The 20,119-nt window shown below is 36.2% G+C and overlaps 1 protein-coding gene across 3 annotated transcripts in view; it reads left to right on the forward strand.

Moving 5' to 3' along the window:
- KLHL32 (kelch like family member 32) overlaps nucleotides 1-20,119 on the forward strand; it is a 191,652-nt gene that overhangs the window by 151,233 nt on the left and 20,300 nt on the right. Inside the window, exon 8 of one of the 3 annotated variants that reach the window (XM_081295657.1) lies at nucleotides 12,983-13,709. In XM_081295657.1, the coding sequence (XP_081151783.1) occupies nucleotides 12,983-13,709 (727 nt within the window). Of the gene's footprint in view, nucleotides 1-12,982; nucleotides 13,710-20,119 lie in introns of those variants that run through there. The other 2 variants (XM_081295659.1, XM_081295658.1) reach the window with 2 other exon arrangements.

Genomic DNA, 20,119 nt, shown 5'->3' on the forward strand with positions numbered 1-20,119 from the left:
TCTGACACTTCATAGCCTGGCATGTGCTGGCAGTTATTCTACATCCAGGACTGGATCTGGTTATTGGGTGCAGTTTTCTTTTCCTCTTAGTCTCCACCTTCCAAGTTCCCTTGCTATTCCTGCTAACTTAATGGAGAATGTCTTTGACCTGTGATTTTCCCTGGGGTTCTCTCATTCAACTTGCACTTATAGATTCCCCACTGATACTTAAATAAGTCCTTTTCTTACTTCTCTTACAGACTAGCTTTTGAATAACCACTGTCTTTTACCATTTCTTCATCCACTGCAATCCCTTCTTTCCTCTTCTGATTTTATCAAGCCACTAATTCTCTCCCTCAGGACCATCTCCTGGCATGAAGACTGCAGCTTGGGCCCTCCAGGCCACTCTTCCATCCACAAAATCCCTTTCCTGTTCTCTCTGCCACTTGGATTCTTACATGTTTGATTCCTGTTTTGAGACTTATCTGACATTTACTTGATTTTAATGATCCTCTTATACTCCAAACCCTTTTATGTGACCAGCTGATTTTGTTCCTGCTCTTTCTTCCTTTTATTCTTTCTTCTTCTATTTTAAGTGCTAAGAATTAAACCCAGAGCCATAGCACCTGCCTGGCAACTACTCCATCACTGAGCTGTATCTCCAGCCCGAGGTGACTAATGATATATTGCCCTAAATGTTCTCTGGAATTTTTATTTGGGTAAAAGAAAACTATGGTAATTGTGATGAAAAGTGTATCTTCTTGGATAAAGATATTATTATTGTGTTCTATACTCAAGGTATTACAAGGAGGGAGTATTCATTTTCCCAAGTTATGTATACTATGATGGAATGAGGATAAAGAATACAATGTGAAATATGCTGTTTAAACATCAGTAGCCAGACTGAAAATCACATAGTGATGGTGGCCATTGGCTAGTACCCCTTTGCATCCACCAACAGGCTAGCCCTGGCTTCCCTCCCCAAACCTCCACACAGCTCTCATGGTGCCTGCTCCACGTCCCATCCCCTTAATAGTGGAGTCTGGCCATGGCAATGTTCAGTCTGGTGGTTCAGTAACTGGGGCCCCACTCCAATCTCAGTGCTTCCTACTTCTCAATTAATGTTTGAAGTGACCTCTGAGGATATTTTCTTTTTATTTGGAGGCTGCCAGCCATAAACCCTTAAAGGAAGGTTGGATACTTCATGGGCACCTGAATTCATCATAATACCACTTATTAAAGGGATTTGACAATCTCTGCATCAGTGACCTGGGGCAGCTGCTTGGGTCTGTGCGGTCCATTTGGTCATATAATTAAAGGTTTAATTTCAGGTGGGGAGCACGTGTGCCAGTGAACCTGCTATTGGCTCATTATTTAGGAATCAATTCACAGAGAAATATTCAAAGGCTTGATGCTCTCAGGATGCTCTAGGGCATGTTTACAAATTAAACAGGTTTTTTTAAACCATAAAATTTATACATGTGCCAGCAAAATTTAAAAGAACGATGAAATGACAATGGGGAAAGATGGGTCTTACATATGTCTAAATCTCTGTCTACAAGAAACTGAATCTTCCAAACTTGTAGGTTTTCTCCCCATCTCCACATTACATGAATATGTTTTACAGGGACACATCAAGATACTTAAGATCAAGAGTGAGCCTTGAGTTTTATAGTATTACTAGAGCTTGGAATTGAATGGCCAATAAGAATGCATATATGTATACTGAGTAGAATCTTTCCTTTCCTTTTTTTGCCAAGTTAATTCCTGGCACATAATGAACACTCAAGAGTTTGAGGAATGGATGAATGAAAAAAAAATCATGGTTATATATTTTTTTCCACAGAAGTAAAAGATAGTCATTGACCCAAGATAATCAATCATTATTTTAGTTTTCTCAAGCTAGAGGGCTAGTTCATATAAATTTTTCCTTACTACCAAGTTAATTGAGTTGAGATTTGAGAAGACTCATATGGACACAAATTCAAGTATTTCAATGGGACACCAAGCCAAGTAAAGAAAGTAAATATATGCTGAATATTATGCAAAAATGACTATATTTAAGTCCCCCCAACCCTCCTTATTCATGCCTCTTTGACTTGGAAGATTTGGAATTTAACAAAACCACAGAACTTGAACTATGGATTTGAAGCCCTGAATTTACTTATGTGAAAATAGGTTTATAATTAGGTCTAGTTCATAATTCATTGTCACCTTACAACATGTGAAGTATTTAATACCATATAGCAAGTTTCTTATAATCCACAGCAATCTCAAAATTTATGTCCATGTTTCATGATATTGTGTTATATAACATAGTCTGAATATCATGATTTTATCATGAATTCAAAAAGACAATTGAATTGAGGAATAGCTCCATCTCTTGGTGGCACATTGTTACCATATTGATTTTTTGTTTTGTCTAGATATCGTAATTTACCAAGTAATTTCACATGGTACCTCCCTCAGTTTTCTGTAGAACCTTATAATGCAGGAAATGTCAGCCTTTTTTTTTACAGATGATGAAACTGAGTCTCAGTGTGTTGGTGTTTATGCTAAATCCACAAATATATGGTTACCGAAACAGGTCTTTTGATCTCAAGTTCTTCCTCCTTTTCATTATATCATATTCACCTAGATGGGTATGTGCCAATTAGTTGTAGGAAAAAAGTGTTAGGATTTCCCTGGTCATTTCAGCTAACTTCACCTCAATAATGCATCCTTACTGCATGCAGTAGTTGGGAAATAATGTGAGATGGTGTGACCCACATACAGCACTGTAGTCCTGTTCATCAATGGCATACAGAAGTTTTTTTTTCCTTTCTATTAACCAAATTGGCTTTATCTCATTTTCCAGTGTTGTTCCAACAATATAAGCTTAATGTCTTGCTGATCTGCAAATTATCATCCAGTAGGACATGTTGTATAAGTATATAGACACTAGCATCTGTAGAGTCTCATGTCATCAATGGGCAGCATGTAATGTTTTGAAACAATCAGCTATTGATGAGTAGGTGGATGAGTATTGTCTTTTGGCTCAGAGACAATTATGGGGTGCATTTTTATAATAGTTCATGGGTTCTGGTTAAATTTTAGGTAACAAAGAGTTAGTTTCACTTGCCCTGAAACATCATTGGCATGCACAGTATTGGTAAGAGTGTCCTCCAGGACACTCTTACCATCTAAAAAGTTTTATGCAAACGACACGTGGAATGGTATATTTAGACACAATCAGGAGGTAAATTTTATGTGAACAGTTTACTAAATATTTGCATTTATGTATGAAATCTCATTCTGGGAATTCTAAATAAATAGTGCCCTGAAGCTGTCACCTTAGAAATTTGAAATGTATGTTCTTTGATTGAGATTATTTTATTTTGACAAGAGATGGTATCTGTTATTTGTAATTTGATCAAAATTGTTCCAAGGGAGAAAAAGACTGCAGTATAACCCAATTCTCTGCATGTGGGTCTGTGGGCACATGCACAAATGCATATATTTTGCCTAATACTGATTTATAGACAAAAACCCCTCACCTTGGTTTTTGAAGAGATTTATAAAATCTATTCATGTTATAAAAACCTGTGACTTGAATAGTACTTGTAGCAATTTGGTTACCTCTTCCACCTATAGGAATCTTGGAGGATTCTTCTTTAAAATGTTTTTGGTAGATTCACAATTGACATATATTTTAGCAATAGAAGAGACTCTCTGACCAACTCATCAATTTTACAGATAAGAAGCCAAATGACTGTCTCATTGTCAGCCATATCTTCATATTGCTCCTTTTAGTTAGTTTTTGAAAGATCAGCTCTAATTTGTAGCCAATTCTCACAGGCAGAAAGGATATTACAGAATATTAACCTTACCTCTTTTTTTTTTCAATGAAAGGATAAATCTTTTATTTATTCTTTAATCATTACAGGCTTAAAGAAGAATCCAATGGACCAACATGGTTGCTTTTTTGTTTTTTGTTTTGTTTGCTTTGTCTTTCATATTCTCTTATTCAGCTCTTCTTAACCACTTCCACCAAACTACTTCCAAGGGCAGAGGAAAAAATATATGTGCCCTTTCCATTTGCCAGATGTTTGTAATTCTCAGGAAGAAATAGGTTTTGTTTTTTAATGTTTTTATTAGTGCACTGTACTTATACATAATATTGGGTTACTTTTGACATAATCATACATGCATGGAATATATGGGGTGTTCCATTACAGTCACCAGTGTTACTTCTTTTCCTTCCCCTCTTCCCACCCTCTGTTCCCATTCCTACACTGGTATTCCTTCTATTTATTTACTGGGTTTTTTTTAGTTGGCTATTTATAGATATACATGAAGGTGGAATTCACTGTATTAGATTCATACATGTATATAGTATAATTGTGTCAGTTACATTCTACAGTTCCTCCCTTTTCTCATTCCTGCTCCCTCTCTGTCAATCTCCTTCCTCTATTCCACTGACCTCCCCTCTATCTTCAAGGGATCTGTCCTGGACCTGCCCCCTATACTTTGTTTCCTTACTTTGATATATTTCTGCATATGAGACAAAACATTTCACCCTTGACTTTGTGAGTCTGGTTTATTTCATTCAGCATGTTCTATAGTTCTACAATTCTGTCCATGTACCAGAAAATGCCATAATTTCATTCTTTGTCTTTATGGCTGATTAAAACTCTGTTGTGTATGTAGACTACATTTTTTTTCTCCTCCATTCTCTGTTGACAGGCTTGTGGCCTGTTCCATAACTTGGCTGTTGTGAATTGAGCTGCTGTAACATTGATGTGGCTATATCACTATAGTATGCTGATTTTTAGTTCTTTTGGATAAATATAGAGGAGTGGGATAGCTGGGTCAAATGGTGGTTCTATTCTTAACCTTTTGAGAAATCTCCACACTGCTTTCCAGAGTGGTTGTACTAATTGGCAGTGTGAACAAAAATATATGACTGTACCTTTTTGCCCAACATCCTCACCAGCATTTATTATCATTTGTGTTCTTGAGGATTGACATTCTCACTGGAGTGAGATGAAATTTCAATGTAGTTTTGATTTGCATTCCTTAATTGCCAGGAATGTTGAACATTTTTTAAAATATATTTGTTGGTCATTTGATTTCTTCTTTTGAGTAGTATTGTTTAGTTCTTTTTCCCCATTTATTGATTAGGTTATTTGGTGTTAAGTTTTTTGATATCTATGTGTTCTAGATTTTAATCCCTGTTGGAGGAGCAGCTGGTGAAGATAATCTCCCATTTTGTATGATCTCTATTTATGCTCTTAATTGTTTCCTTTGATGTACAGAAGCTTTTTAAATTTGATGCTGTCCCACTGATTGAGGCTTGGTTTTATTTCTTTGGGCTTTAGGAGTCTTGATAAGGAAGTCAGTGCCTGCACCAATATGTTGAGTGTTGGTACCATGTTTTCTTCTAGCAGTTGCAAAGTTTCTGATCTAATTTCCAGGTTTTCGATCCACTTTTGTGCAGTATGAGACTTTTGTGCAGTATGAGAAATAGGGATCTAATTTCATTCTTCTACACATGGATATACAGTTTTCCTAGCATCATTTTTAAAAGGCTCTTTTCTGCAACATGTATTTTTGGCATCTGTGTTGAATATCAGATGACTACAACTATGTGAGTTTGTCTCTGTGTCTTTTATTCTGTTCCATTGGTCTTCATTTCTGTTTTGATGGCAATTCCATGCTGTTTGTATTATTATAGTTCAGTAGTATAATATGACAACAGTTATTGTGATGCCTCAAGCATCACTCTTCTGGCTCAGTATTACTTTAGCTATTCTGAGTCTCTTATTCTTCCCAATGCAATTTAGGACTGATTTTTCTAGTTCTGTGAAGAAGCTATTGGCATTTTGATAGGGACTGAATTTAATTTGTATATGGCTTTTGGTAGTATGGCCATTTACATGGGAGGTCTTTCCATCTTCTAAGATCTTCTTCAATTTCTTTCTTTAGTGTTATGTAGTTTTCATGTTAGAGGTCTTTCACCTCTTTGGTTAGATTTATTCCCAAGTATTTTATTTTACTTTTTGAGGTTATTATGAATGGGATAATGTTCCTGATTTCTTTCTCAGTGGATTCATTATTTGAGTATAGGAAAGCTATTAATTTATGAATGTTGATCTTTTTCCTACTACTTTGTTTAATTAGTTTATCAGCTCTAGAAGTCTTCTGAAGGAGGGTTTTATTTTTGAGTCTTCTAGATATAGTATTATGTCATTAGCAAATGGATAATTTATCTTCTTTTCTGATTTCTCCTTACCTCTTTTTCTATCTTTATTTTTTCTTCATTTTGCTATACAACTTACCTTTTTAAAAGTCCTCTTGTGTTATGAGATTGAACCAAAGAAAAACTCGGGTCACTTTTTATTTGCCTAACTAATTATCTGGAACTTAAATGTGAACGGCCTTAGGGAGTTTTTATTGTGATTTTTCTAGTCCTGTGTCTTTACCCTCTTCTGGGTAAGAGACACATTCAGTATCAAGGGATTTTGCTTTTTGAGCCCTGCAGTATTATAAAAATGATTATCAGAGCACAATTTTATACAAAAGGTGAAAATAAGAATGCTATCAATCTCCCAACTTCATAAAATTTTAAATGAACAATGAAAGAATATGTTTTATTATCACATCTGCTAAGCTGAATATTCTTTTTAAAATCTGTCAGGTTTTTTCCCCTGACAGTATATGATCTGGAGCCTCATCAGATTTGATTTCACTGAAATACATTTCTTAGAGGAAAAAATAGCCTATGTGTCTTGCATGTCTATAGTCAGCTATAATGGTTAACGTGCAACCTCCCTTGAAAAATCTGTTTTACAAGCAAAATGTCGGCACAATTTTAATTGTAGCACTTGAGTAAGCACTGTTATAATTTTTAATATTTTTCTATGGGAACATTTTCATTGTTATGGTAGAAGAAAATGCTCTGATCCTGAGTCCTTCGTTTCTGGTGCTTTGGGGTTTTATGGGAATGCTGTCTTTTTGAACTGAAATTTTTCATTTGGTCTTAAAGGAATGACTGTGAATGTAAGATTTTGAGCATTTATTTAGTAACATAAGCTTTCTTTTCTGTGGCAGTCATTATTCTGATGTAATATATCACTGTTTGGACCTTACTTGCCTCACATTAAAGAGGTGAGCTTCTGTGCAATATAGCCTGGCAAATCCCAACATCCGCTCATTTGTATTAGGGAAACTTTCCATATTTTTAAAGTAAAGAAATGGTACTTATATTAAGAGGGTATCGTGTTAAAGTTTCAGGTTTATTAGAATTCAAGGCATTTTAAAATAGTGTATAAAATAGTCTACTTAATAACAATCACTGAACTTCCCTTTGAAGACCTGGATGAGAAGACAAGAGAGCATGCTTGATAGTTCATTTAGACAGGAAAAGTTACGTCTATGCAGCATCATTCATTCTATTAGAACATGCTGCTCTGATTCCCACTCCTTGTTACCCAGGTGCTATTTAACATGCCCAGCACTCTGGTGGAGGTTCAGTGTCAGTTGGTTGTTGATTTGCTCCTGTGCCCTTCCTTTGTCCCTTTCTGAAACTGCAGAACTGTAAGATTTATGCTGCCTTTTGGACAGTCAGGGGAAACAGGTGCCCTGGTTTATCTGAATAGGATGTCAGGACTGGCAAGGACATAGACACTTGTGCCTTCACAGCATGGGCTTCTGCAAAAAGGAAAGCTCAGTCTGCACCTTCAGCAAAGCTGTCTACAAACCACGTTTTAGACTGGAGAATAATAATTGCCTCCCCTGGCCAACAGGGCAGAGTAAGGCTATGAAAAAACACCAGTCATTGCTTACTCAGTGCGGGCTGATGAGTTCCATAAGAACATCCTTTTGAGTGTAAAAAGAATATTTGTGGACCAAGACAAAGAAATAGTTTTAGATGATGTCATAAGAGCTTTACATTTTGTTATTGTTACTTTAAAAGATTTGATAACTCATCTGTTGAGAAGCTGTTTTTTAAGAGCACTTGTGTTATCTGTTTGCAAAGCATAAAGATACTTCTGGGGAAGAGCATACTGATGTGTATTTTGGGATTAACATGACTTGATAATTAATACGTTTTCTAGGAATCTGTCAGGGTATGGTTTCTTATTGTTTTAGGGTCATGTTTTATAGCACACATATGTAGAGACATATATAAGCAGACTTGGACTTCAAAATATCTACTTCTGTAAAAGGATCTAGAATTTTAGATTTCAAAACATCGCCAGGTGTTAGTAGGGCACGCATGTAATCCCAATGACTCGGGAAACAGGATTGCACGGTCAAGGCCAGCCTCAGAAACTAAATAAGACCCTGTCTCAACATAAAAATTAAAAAAGGGGTGGGTACTAGGGAATATAACTCAGTGGTAATGTAACCCCAAGTTCAATCCCCAGTGTTACCAAAAAAAAAAAAAAAAAAAAAGGCGAAACACTAATTTAAGATTCAAAGCATGTCCTTTCCCCTGAAATGCTTGTTCTTTAAATACAAACTCTTTAATTAGTACTATTAATATATGGTACCTATCTGGAAGCAACATGTACTTACTTTAAAATGGATTCTATTTTTCTAATTTAGAGAATATGTAAGTCATATTTGAACTTGAGTGTGTTTGCCTGAATACTACCTTAAAATAATTATTGATGGTGAAATAATGACAAGGTTGACATAATAGAAAATAGATTATGGAATTTAATGACTGGGTTTCTGGTTGCAGCTTTTCTACTAATTAGTTGCATGACTTGGATTCAGTTAACTTGTCTGGATTTGATTTCCAGCTATAAAATTGAGAAGCTTGAACCAAATGTATTCTAAAGTTTCTTCTTGCCTGAACAATTTATTACTTATTTGAAACTTAAAAGACTGTAGTGTTTCTTGCATCGTCAAGAATCTCAAATAGAGTCAGCCAGCACCAAGCATGTTAGGGAGGAAAACAAGGGCTTATATATATGTAAGTGTAGAGCACTGTGTGCTGCATGTGGAGTTCTGAGAGCTTATAAAGGCCTTATAGGAAAACCATTAACGATAAGATAATAAAATGGGAAACTACAGTCTGTGGAAGATAAATAAATAAAGATATAAAGGATTAAAGGAATTGATATTGTTTGTTTAAGAGAAATGGAAATAGCCTAAGAACAGTTGCAAAGAATTTTTCATTTTAAAGCAAATATTTATAGGCAACTATGGGCCAAAGACTGTACTTATCAAGAATCTGAGAGAAGATAGATGAACGGGGGTCAGATTAAGCTATAGCTAAGACTCCTTTTTGGAAGGAATGATTCTCTATTGGGATTCTAGGCAAGGTGCATGGGAAATCCCCTGGAGTTTTTGGAGATGCTCATCTGCTGTTACACATTGTTTAGGAAAATCTCACCTAAGGACCCTATTTCCTGAGCAGTCTTTGTTGAGCCTTCCCAAACCGAATCTGTAATTTTTTTTCCACTCTTGCTGGATTTGTCACCAAAAATGTAGGAGGTAGGACTTTGACCTCATGCTTCATTTCCTCCCCCATTAAATATTAGAGTTTAGGGTGGTGGAGATATCACCATGCCAGAATAGATAAGATACAACAGGATTTCAGCCTCCTCTGAACTATGGTTTTTCAGTGTAGTGTCATCATTTTAAAATCCATCAGTTCTAAGAATAAGCTTTTTCAAGCTGAAGCACCAATATATGCTACAAAGCTAACTGTGGTCTTTGGGTTCTGTGATGCTTCAGTGATCAATCTGTCTTCCGCTTACTAGAGTCTTCAAGCCCTTAAATGGGTTCCTGGATTCTTTCTACAACCTTGCCCTTAATTAAGCATAGAAGTGAATAGTGCTTCAGTGAGGTTCACAGCATGGAAGTGATTTTGAAATGGCTCGTTGTTTTGAAATTTTCTCCCTATTTCTTTCATTATTAGGCTAAGTAGAAACTACCTTTGCTTTCAGTGGTTTTTCTCCTTTATATTTTTTAAACGTAAAGTAAAAAGACAGCATAGTAACAATTTTACATTTATTTATGTATTATTGCAAAAGCAAAAGTTCAGTATGTTTAATAAGACTTACTTTATATAATTGATAACATAAGTCAACTGTTGATTTATAGACCATATAGAACCAGAGTCTCAAGATGTTATCTTATCCATACGGTCAAGCTAATTACATGTCCTATATCTTAATTAAGGTATTACTCTGAGTTCTTCTTCAATTTAAAACAATATATTAACTCCAGTGGGGCAGCATTTTATCCTATGGATGGAACAGTTAATGTAGCTTTCTGACGTAACTAAATTCAGACAGCATGGTAGAAGAACACTATTTTATGAATAAAAATCAATCTGTAACCATCCTACTCAAAGTGTGATCCATGGACCTGTGGCATATGCATCACCAAAGTGCTTGATAGAAATGTAAACTCCTAATTCCACACTCTTCCTACTGAATCAGAATCTGCATTTAACCAGAAATCCCTGGTAATTCATATGCATGCAAGGTTTTTAGTTGGTGGCAGAATAGTTCATTACATTCATCTTTGATCTGGAGGAAAAATAAACCCACCAAATATAGATGACTTGAGTGTTCTGATAATGTAAATAAAATATAATGGTGTGAAAATTATATGAGATCTATAAAAGTTAAAAATGTTGGAAAGAAAGAAATATCACTCAGAAAATGCAAACATATATATATATATATATATATATATATATATATGTATGTATTGTGTAGTATATAATATTTAGGGAAATTGGACATGGAAAGAATCATGATACATGTGACATGGGGTGGTAGAGAGAAAGCCAGAAATTAATCAGTAATAGCACACAGAGGTCACTGTTGAATTGCTAATTTGATTTGTTAGAGATTTCCTTAACAGCAGAGCATAGTTGAGGCTTGTGTATCTCTCATGCAGTTAGTGATACTGTTTGGTATAAAGATAAATTGAAGAGTGTTCAGAGATGGGATGGAAGATTAATTATGACATAGGAAGAACTGATTTATGAGGAGAGAGAAAAATAATTAAATGGGCAGCACTATGCTATAAAAAGAAGCTATGGCGACATGGATATTTAATGTTTCTCCAGAGCTGTTTCCTGTGATATCTATATGAAAGATGCAAAACAATAAGGATGTAAGGATGCTGAGAAATTGTTTGTAAAGCAAAGCAATATCAACTGGAATTACTCAATTAAGTTAGGAGCAATATCAAAGATTAGTTTTAGAAAATTTTACCTGGTACACAAGAAATGACCTTGTGCAAGATGACTTTATTTCTAAGAACTTTTGGAAACTCTATGGGCAAAGAATGAAAAATCATTTAATATGTTGTTGAATTATCTCTCTAGGGAGATAATTGGAACCCCGTCCCTTGAAACTTCTAAAATTAGGGTGGATGAAAACTAGGATGCCATACATGGAATGCCCTCTCCACTTCTGGCAGAGACCTGGTGATTGATGAGTGGCATTTTATTTTGCAACATCTTTGATTATTGCTGATGTTACCATATATAGTCCATTTTTTTCGTCAGGTTGGTATCTAATTAAAATAAAAATACTACTTTCTATGAGAACATCTAGAGAGTGTCAGTTAACTGCCCTCCATGGTGCCTGCCTCGTTGGTACCCAGTGACATTCTTTTTCATTTCTCTTCACTCTGTAATTATTAAGGATGCACTTCCCTACACAGCAGAAGCGAATTCAGTTCCTCATTCACTTCATTCAGAAGCTAAAAAGACAAGACCAAAAGGCACCTGGACATTTGGAGCCTTTTGTCAAATGGATGCAGAAACTCTGGAAGTCTGAAATTATCCAGTGCTTCAGAGAACCTAGTGATTCTTTTTACTGGGATGAAAATCTGACACAAGAGTACCATACTTCCTTCTCTCTTCTTCTGTATGCTAAGCGTCATCTGAACAGGGAAGCCCAGAGCCCTAATTCCATAGATCAGAAAGGAAGTAAAACACAATAAAAATGATTTAATGTTCCAATTCATGGCTTTTTTCCTGCTAACTCCTTCAGATCCAACACCATCATTGGTGTTATCTAGAAAATCTAGTTTAACATAGGTTCTGCTAAGAATAATTCATATCAACTATATTGACTGGAGATATTATATATACTGTTTTATGTTGATGGGAACATTTGCCAAACTTAAATATCAAGCCACATTAATTAAATTATTTCAGGTGTTCCATAAGTGAATTTTTTCTTTGATGGTATTTTTTTAAATTAATGTTAATTTTGTTATTTATAACTTAATATACCTGCTTCCATTTTAAGAAATTGTCTTTTCCTATAACCAAAATTTCTTAATCCCTTCTTTCTTGTAAGAGATCTGGAAGGGTGAGTTAAAAAGTTAGTAAGGATTATGTTCTACTATTTTGGTCACATTCAAAGATAAACTCTTCTACCCCTGCTTGTGAAAATGACCCTAAAAAATTGCCAGCATCTTACATATGCAAATAACAACTGCCTTCAAGGTGAAAACTAATTAACAGACAATAAATAAATAAAATTGTCAAGTTGAAACCTTACTTTTTTCCTTCTTGCTTCCTGACTGTTATGCCAACCAAAAGGGTAGGGAAAGTCTTTTTTCTTTCTAAATCATTATACTAATGTCATACTGATTTTCTCTCACGTACACCCTGTGGTTCCAGATGATCTCATGTTTTCTTATTTTTCTCATGTTGGTACATCATCTTGCCTCATGGATTAACATGTTACTTGAGCGGAGATGGCAATGATTACCACAGTTCTTCTGTGTCTCTGCTGATATGGGGGGGGGGGAATTTTGCTTGCCTGAGTATCAAAATATTCCAGCATTACAATACATACCACTATTAGGTATAATTGTAATGCACCAATTAAAAATATTCCAGTATTGTACTTTGTAGGAAAAATTTTATTAAGTGTCTGAAAGATTATATGGAAATCTGTGTGTAGTCATTGCTGTTGCTTTTTCTTTCTTACCTTTGATTCTCCTCTTATCTCACTTCCCTCTGTTTCAGCTAGCTGTGAGGTGGTTGGAACACAACTGCCATTACCAGTACATGGATGAACTCCTGCAGTATATCCGCTTTGGCCTAATGGATGTGGATACTCTCCATACAGTTGCCCTGTCCCATCCCCTCGTCCAGGCAAGTGAGACGGCAACAGCTCTTGTCAACGAGGCCCTGGAATACCACCAGAGCATCTATGCACAGCCTGTCTGGCAGACCTGCAGGACCAAACCACGCTTCCAATCAGATACTCTGTATATCATTGGTGGGAAAAAGCGTGAGGTGTGTAAAGTCAAGGAACTTCGGTACTTTAATCCTGTTGATCAGGAGAATGCTCTCATAGCTGCCATTGCCAACTGGAGTGAACTGGCTCCCATGCCTGTGGGAAGGAGTCACCACTGTGTGGCAGTCATGGGGGACTTTCTTTTTGTAGCAGGAGGGGAAGTGGAGCATGCCAGTGGCCGGACATGTGCTGTGAGGACTGCCTGTCGCTATGATCCCCGCAGTAATTCTTGGGCAGAGATAGCACCCATGAAAAACTGCCGGGAGCATTTTGTGTTGGGTGCCATGGATGAATACCTCTATGCAGTTGGGGGCAGAAATGAACTGCGTCAGGTTCTGCCTACAGTTGAGCGATATTGCCCCAAGAAGAACAAATGGACTTTTGTGCAGTCCTTTGATCGATCTCTATCATGTCATGCTGGATATGTGGCTGATGGTCTTCTTTGGATATCAGGTAGAATATGCCTCATATGTTGGATTTAATCTAAAAACACGTTCACTATGGCATAAATTTAAAAGTCAAGCTTTGGTAGTATGTCCTTGTGTGATTGAGTTAAGGATGCTATTTTAGCTAATTAACAATCATTTATTGAGCACCTACTCCATAGAGAACAATGTAATTAGAAGTAATTGACCTTTCTATGAATTTATGAGTGATTAGTGGTGTAAAAATTTAAGTTGAAAGTTAATGGCCCATCACATCTGTTTTTCTATCAAACCTTCTATTGTTTAAATCATCAGCCCTCAATTCTTGGATTGTGTTGCACAATTTGTGTTTTATCTAAGTCCTTTGCTTTTTCTTTCTCTTTTGGCTGCCTGACAATAAGTCATTTCTTCACAGTCAAGTTAGAAAAGGTAAACGCCTAGTAAATCCATTTTTCTGGGTATAGCAATGGATATATATTTAGGTATTAACTATGCTGTGTATTGAAGGAAGGCATTTAAGTTAATGAAACAAAGCTTTTGTATTATCTGTGAATAGTGTTATTCTTTACCATCTGAATCTTTCATTCCTGTTTACCTTCCCATTTTTACTAATTGTTTGGGAGTACAGTTTGAGCTGTATTTTAATTTGCTTTTTATTTTTTCTTAAACACCTTTTGTTTATGGAAAAAGTAAAAGGACTAATATATTGAACATGAGCCCATAATCCAGCTTCAATGGTTTATTCGATCCTTGCCAATCTTGTTTCATCTACACCTACAAACACCTTCACACCCCTACTGGCTGCCTTTTGGCATGTACAAGGAGTCTGTGGGGCATATGGTATCAGTCTCACAGTGTCAACCTGTGTTTTCATTCCCACTGTGGAAAAAGACCTGAAGTGTCTGCTTTTGAAAGAATGGCCTACAGGGAAGGAAGTTGCATCTTCTTTCAGTTGAGGGATACACAATGTAACCCAAATGCAACTTGAATTTCTGTGTCATCAAGGGGAATAGAAAGATTTATGACATAAATAGTAAGGGTAACTTTGATGTTTGTACTTGGAGAAAATGATCCCTTTATGAAGTGAAGTTTTCTCAGCTTTCTTCAGTAATCATCTCCAATTTTTTAACAGCTGTTTTGACAAAATTCTTACTCACATTAAATTAAATTTGTTTGTATTTACTCATTTTGTCCTTTTATTTTCAATAACCAATGACACATTCACAGTCTCAGCTTCTCTGAGTGACAAGTCACTGATTTTGATGTGAGCTAACTAACATTAGGGTTTAAGTGCTCAATAAATTAATAAATGAAGTTACAACTAGTAGTATGGAAGAGAGTAAGTTAACAGAACCTAATAATTACTCTTCCTATGTACCAAACCAGCAGTAGAAATGAGTATATAGAGATATATTTAAATAAAGTGTATAGAGATATATTTAAATAAAAGCCTTGTTTATCTAGTAACTTCTTTCTTTTTCTTGAAATATATATTTCAACAGTTAAGAAAATAGCTGCCAGGACTATATCCTGTTGGTTTTGCTAAAGAAACTTCCAACTCACTGCAAATAAGTCTTTTCTAATAGAAAGAACAGATCTGTACTTCCTTGTACAACAGAACAATGATGGATTTATGAAATCAATGCAGTTTATGTTTTCTCCCAATTTATATTCATTCCATTGACTCATTTGGTTTCATGTATTGTTAATTTACTATATTCCTAAATTTTTCATTGCACCTTCTAAACTTTGTATAAATTTCTCATATTTAAATAAACATTCCTTATGTTTTGGACTATAAAGCTAGCTTTTTAGAAATGCTGGAGTTTCCTTTACATAGTTTTAAAGATAGAACTACTTAGTACCTTTTTCAGTGAGGCTTAAGAAAGCACAGGAGCTCGTCTTAGACTGGCTAGATCAATCATCCTGGTATCGAGTTAACTTCCCTTTCAATATGAGCTGGTATGTTTCCTTTTCCATTTTATTAAATCTGTCAATTTATTATATATCTTTCTGCTCTCTCACTTTGTGTTTTTCCTACTAGTAAAGAAAACACATTTTTCTTTGTTCTTCTTTTGCACTAATGTATGCTGCCTGTGTTAACCGTACTTAATGAAAACAATCACAATTTTCTCAGGTTTGTTTCTCCCTACTGTGTACTTGAGATGAAAAACTCACTTTCCTGTGTACAGTACAATACCTTTAATTGGAAAGAAGAGGAAATCACCTGACATTTCTAATACCTTCAGTCATCTGCCTTTTTCCTCAGGCCCAGCTTATAATAAATCAATTGTGAATCTAACCATGAATAGGGAGGGGTGACTAGATTTGCTAATGGGCCCCTTTAAAAAAAAAGACAGGTATACTTCACCATCCCTATCACTGATTTAGAAATGTTAACCTAATTTATTGGAGCAGATGAAAATGTTTGAGGCTATTTCTTATCTTGGACCAAATAATCAAGTATTTCCAATTTAATTGATGGGGGATTGAGTCATTGGCATCCTTCTGGAATTTTACAAGCTTTGCCTGAGGTGTAGTATGGATTATAGAATGTGGATTTTAGAGGCTTAGTTCTGTTCCATAGAACATAAAATGAATGTTTCTTTAGAGACTCAATATTTTCAGCATGTTCCCTCCCTCCCTCCCTCCCTCCCTCCCCCACTTCTCTTTTTGTCCATCTTGGGTTCAAGACATCTTGAATACTGTCCATAATTTTTAATGTGTGACAAGCAGAAAGGAATTCAGGAACTCAGGCTGTATGGCTATACCCATTAGCATTTAATTTAAGATGTTAGAGATAGTCAAATTTTACAAGCTCCTATAGCATTTGACATTGTGACCCAGTTCACAAATGCTCCATACCATTTCAATTTGAAATTCACAGTACTGAAATAAAATAAGCATTAAATATCCTGCAGCTGTGTTTTAAAATACATGCTCTCTGTTGTAAGGTATGGTCTGTGAACTACTAAAAATATCTTTTTTTTTTCTTTTAGTGTGTGCGGGAAAATTAATCCTGAGCTCATCTTGCAGAACGACTTATCTTTTTATTTTTGTCTAATGGCAGCAAGATAATGAGAAACTAGCTACAAAATTAGTGCTTTAAAACTATAAAAATAAGACGAATGTTATTGCATTTGCTCAAAAGCAATGTATTTAATGCTTTATTGATTCTCTTAGTGAATGATACATCCTTATAAAGCATAGTGTTGGGTCATAGATAAATACGATTAATTCCTGCCCTCTAGGAGCTGACAATCAAAGACTTTTTAAGATATTTCATTAATGAAAGAACATATGTTAAAGCTTCTTTAACTCCCTGGAAGCTATGTTTATTTTTGTATTGATTAAATTTATATGAAGCTTTATTGCCCCATTTTAAAATAACTAATTTATTTAAAACTACTAAAGGGAGTTTGGTTTTTCTAGTATCTATTAAAATTAGAACAATGTAAAATTTTATTAACATTTTAAAAATACCATAGTTTTCACTTTCCTTTCTCAGTGTAGATAGTATTTTGCTTACATTTTTTAAATTATGTACAAAATATTGGTAATTAACAGCAGGCATGGTAGAAGTTTTGTTGTGGTGTCCCGAGACAGTAGAGTATGGTCATACATATATGTGAAATTGCCCCACTTCTTATCAATCACAAGATGCTGAGCAGAGTTCCTAAGCTCCCTAGGTCCTATTCTAGACTAGCACTAGAGGAACAAAGTAGAGCCTAGTATATAATTATTATGGTAGAAATCTTTGCAAGGTACAGAGTCTTTGCAATGCAGGGAGTAAATATTGCAGCGGGGTGGGGGGAACCAGAACTCCAACCGAACTTGGCCTCAGATTACTGAATACTTTATATACATCCATTAACCCCTCTCTGTCCTTCTGGCAAATAGAATGTTGGACAAACCTAGCAATCCACTTTGTGCCTATATAATTGTTGCTCAGTGTCCATGGGGAGTTGGTTCCAGGACACACACACACACACACACATACACACACACACACACACACACAAACACACATACCACAGATAAGAAAATCCTCAGAGGGGTTCACTTACATAAAATGGCATATAGCATTTGCATATACCCAAGTATGTCATTCTGTATATTACAATACAATGTGTTATGTAAATAGTTGTTTTACTATGTGATTAGGGAATAATGACAGAGGGAAAATGTCTGTAGATGTTCATTATAGATACATTTCTCCAAAAATATTTTGCATCTGTGGTTGGTTAAATCCGTAAATGTGGAACCCCTGGATACAAAAGGCTGACCATACCAAGGGTGCTGATCCTTTGGGAGGAGAATAGTTAAGAGGATGGTAGGGTGTTGACTCAGCTCACCAAACATGTGACACACTTGCCCTCTCCATGCCCTACTATCCTTCTCCCACACAGCCTGTTCCACTGTCCCTAACTTCCTCACTGTCTCTGATTTTCCTCTATACCCCTCCCTTGGACTCAGAGAGGACACTGTCTTCTGTTTTTCAGAGCAAATGTGAGATAATAGAAGGAGGTAGTAGAAAGTATGAGAAGACTCATGGGCCAGAGATGATCTGGAAATGAGTCAAGGGAAGAAGGTTGGGAAACACTGGTAAGGAGGGTGCTGAGTGGGGGACTCAGGAAGAAGCCCTAGTATGCAGGATAGACAGGTGGGAAGAGGGGAGGAGTGTTAACAGGAACCATACAGAAGGTCCAGTGAGGAAGAGCTGCCCAAGACCACAGGGACCTCAAGGTCCAAAATATTTCTTCTACATTTTTCAATCAGGAGAAATACAGTGAAAGCAATTTCAGGGGAGTTCAACAAGTGGACACTAGAATTTAGTAGTTTAATGTGACTGGAAAGTCAGGAAGTAGAAACCATAGGTTCAAGTTACATTGACAAGAAATCTGAAAAATTCTCTTTTACAATACCCATGGACAGTGTATCATCTAAACTTTCACTGAATCTGATCTTATCAGACAAGTTTTCAATTATTGCCTGGCTTCCCCTACATGAAGAGAATTTCCTGTTTCTAGGTACACACATATTTCAGTCCACATGATAGCAACATTTTTTTATTATAAATGAATAGTATTTTGGCCTTAGGAAGAGAAAAAGGAGATTAGAAGAGAAAGAAGGAAGAGGAAAGTTTAGCTGAGAAAAGAGAGCATAGTTATAAGAGGGTCAAATGAGGACATTTTTAAAGGTTGCATGTGCATTAATAAAACTTACAGTTAAGAAAAAGAATTGAGTGGGATTGAAGATGTAGGAAAGAGGGGCACCCATTTGGTTGGTAAATGCGGAGGGCGAATCCTAGGTACCAACAATGGTGATAAATCCTGGGATACAATATTGACAACAGACACGGAGTCCTGAACAGGCAGGAAGGTATAGGTGTGTTGGGAGTGGGGCAAGGATGGTTCTCTAAATGGGAAGAAAAAGACCCCTCCTGCACTAATCCTGGGGAGAAAAAAATAATGATAGGGGTGGACCCAAGCATGTTCACAGATGAGGGACAGGAACCTGAGAGGTTTCCTTGTTGATAGATTCAAGTGAGAGGCAGAATAGACTGTTGAGATTGTGTCATGTCAGGACTAGGTCAGAAAGCCTGAGGAGAGTGACCTGTCAAAAAACTTCAAAGAGTAAATAGAGAAGGAATTGATAGGTTTTTTAAAATTAAGTTTTCAGAGTCCATACTAAGATTGGAAGTTATAAAATTGTGGTGGCCCCATTTGCATATTTCTGTTCTATTATTATTATTTTTTTTTTGGCAGTTCTCAGTAGAGAATTGGAAAAGGCAGATTCTGGATTCATTCACAGTGGAAGGCTTTTAGACTGAATAGGCTAACGGATCCTACTGGAAGGAGTTTAGTATGCTGGGATTCCAGTTAGGTGAGAGTCAGGGGCTGAAGGTATGCTTGAGGGAGAACATAATGCCCTCATTTGTTGTGGCAATAGATAATAGAACCTTTGTTTGTTGCCCCTGCACACAGTTGTCACATGAGGAGGCCACCAGCTTTTTAGAAGTTTAGTATTTCATAACTTGACATGTCACTTTAAGGTTCACAGTGAAACCAGGTGCAGTGGCACATGCCTACAAACCCAGCTACTTCAAAGGCCAAGGTAGAAGATCACAAGTTCAAGGCCAGCCTGGGCAATTTAGCAAGCCCCTGTCTCAAATATAAAAAGGGCTGGTGATGTAGATCAATGGTAGAGTGTTTGCTTAGCATGCAGGGAGACCCTACATTCAATCCCTAGTACTGCCAAAAAAAAAAAAAAAAAGTTCATAGTGAATTGGCATGTTCATTAAGAATTAAATCTTCGTTGCTCTAGAGTGTAACAACCAGCTTCTCCCAACAGTTATTTTTTCTCCTCTTTACTTCTACCCTCAGCCTTTACCCTTCCATATCTGAAAGGGATAAAAACTACAACCACACAATTAAC

The sequence above is a fragment of the Spermophilus citellus genome (genome assembly GCF_964194105.1).
Source record: "Spermophilus citellus genome assembly, chromosome: 5".
NCBI lineage: Eukaryota > Metazoa > Chordata > Mammalia > Rodentia > Sciuridae > Spermophilus > Spermophilus citellus.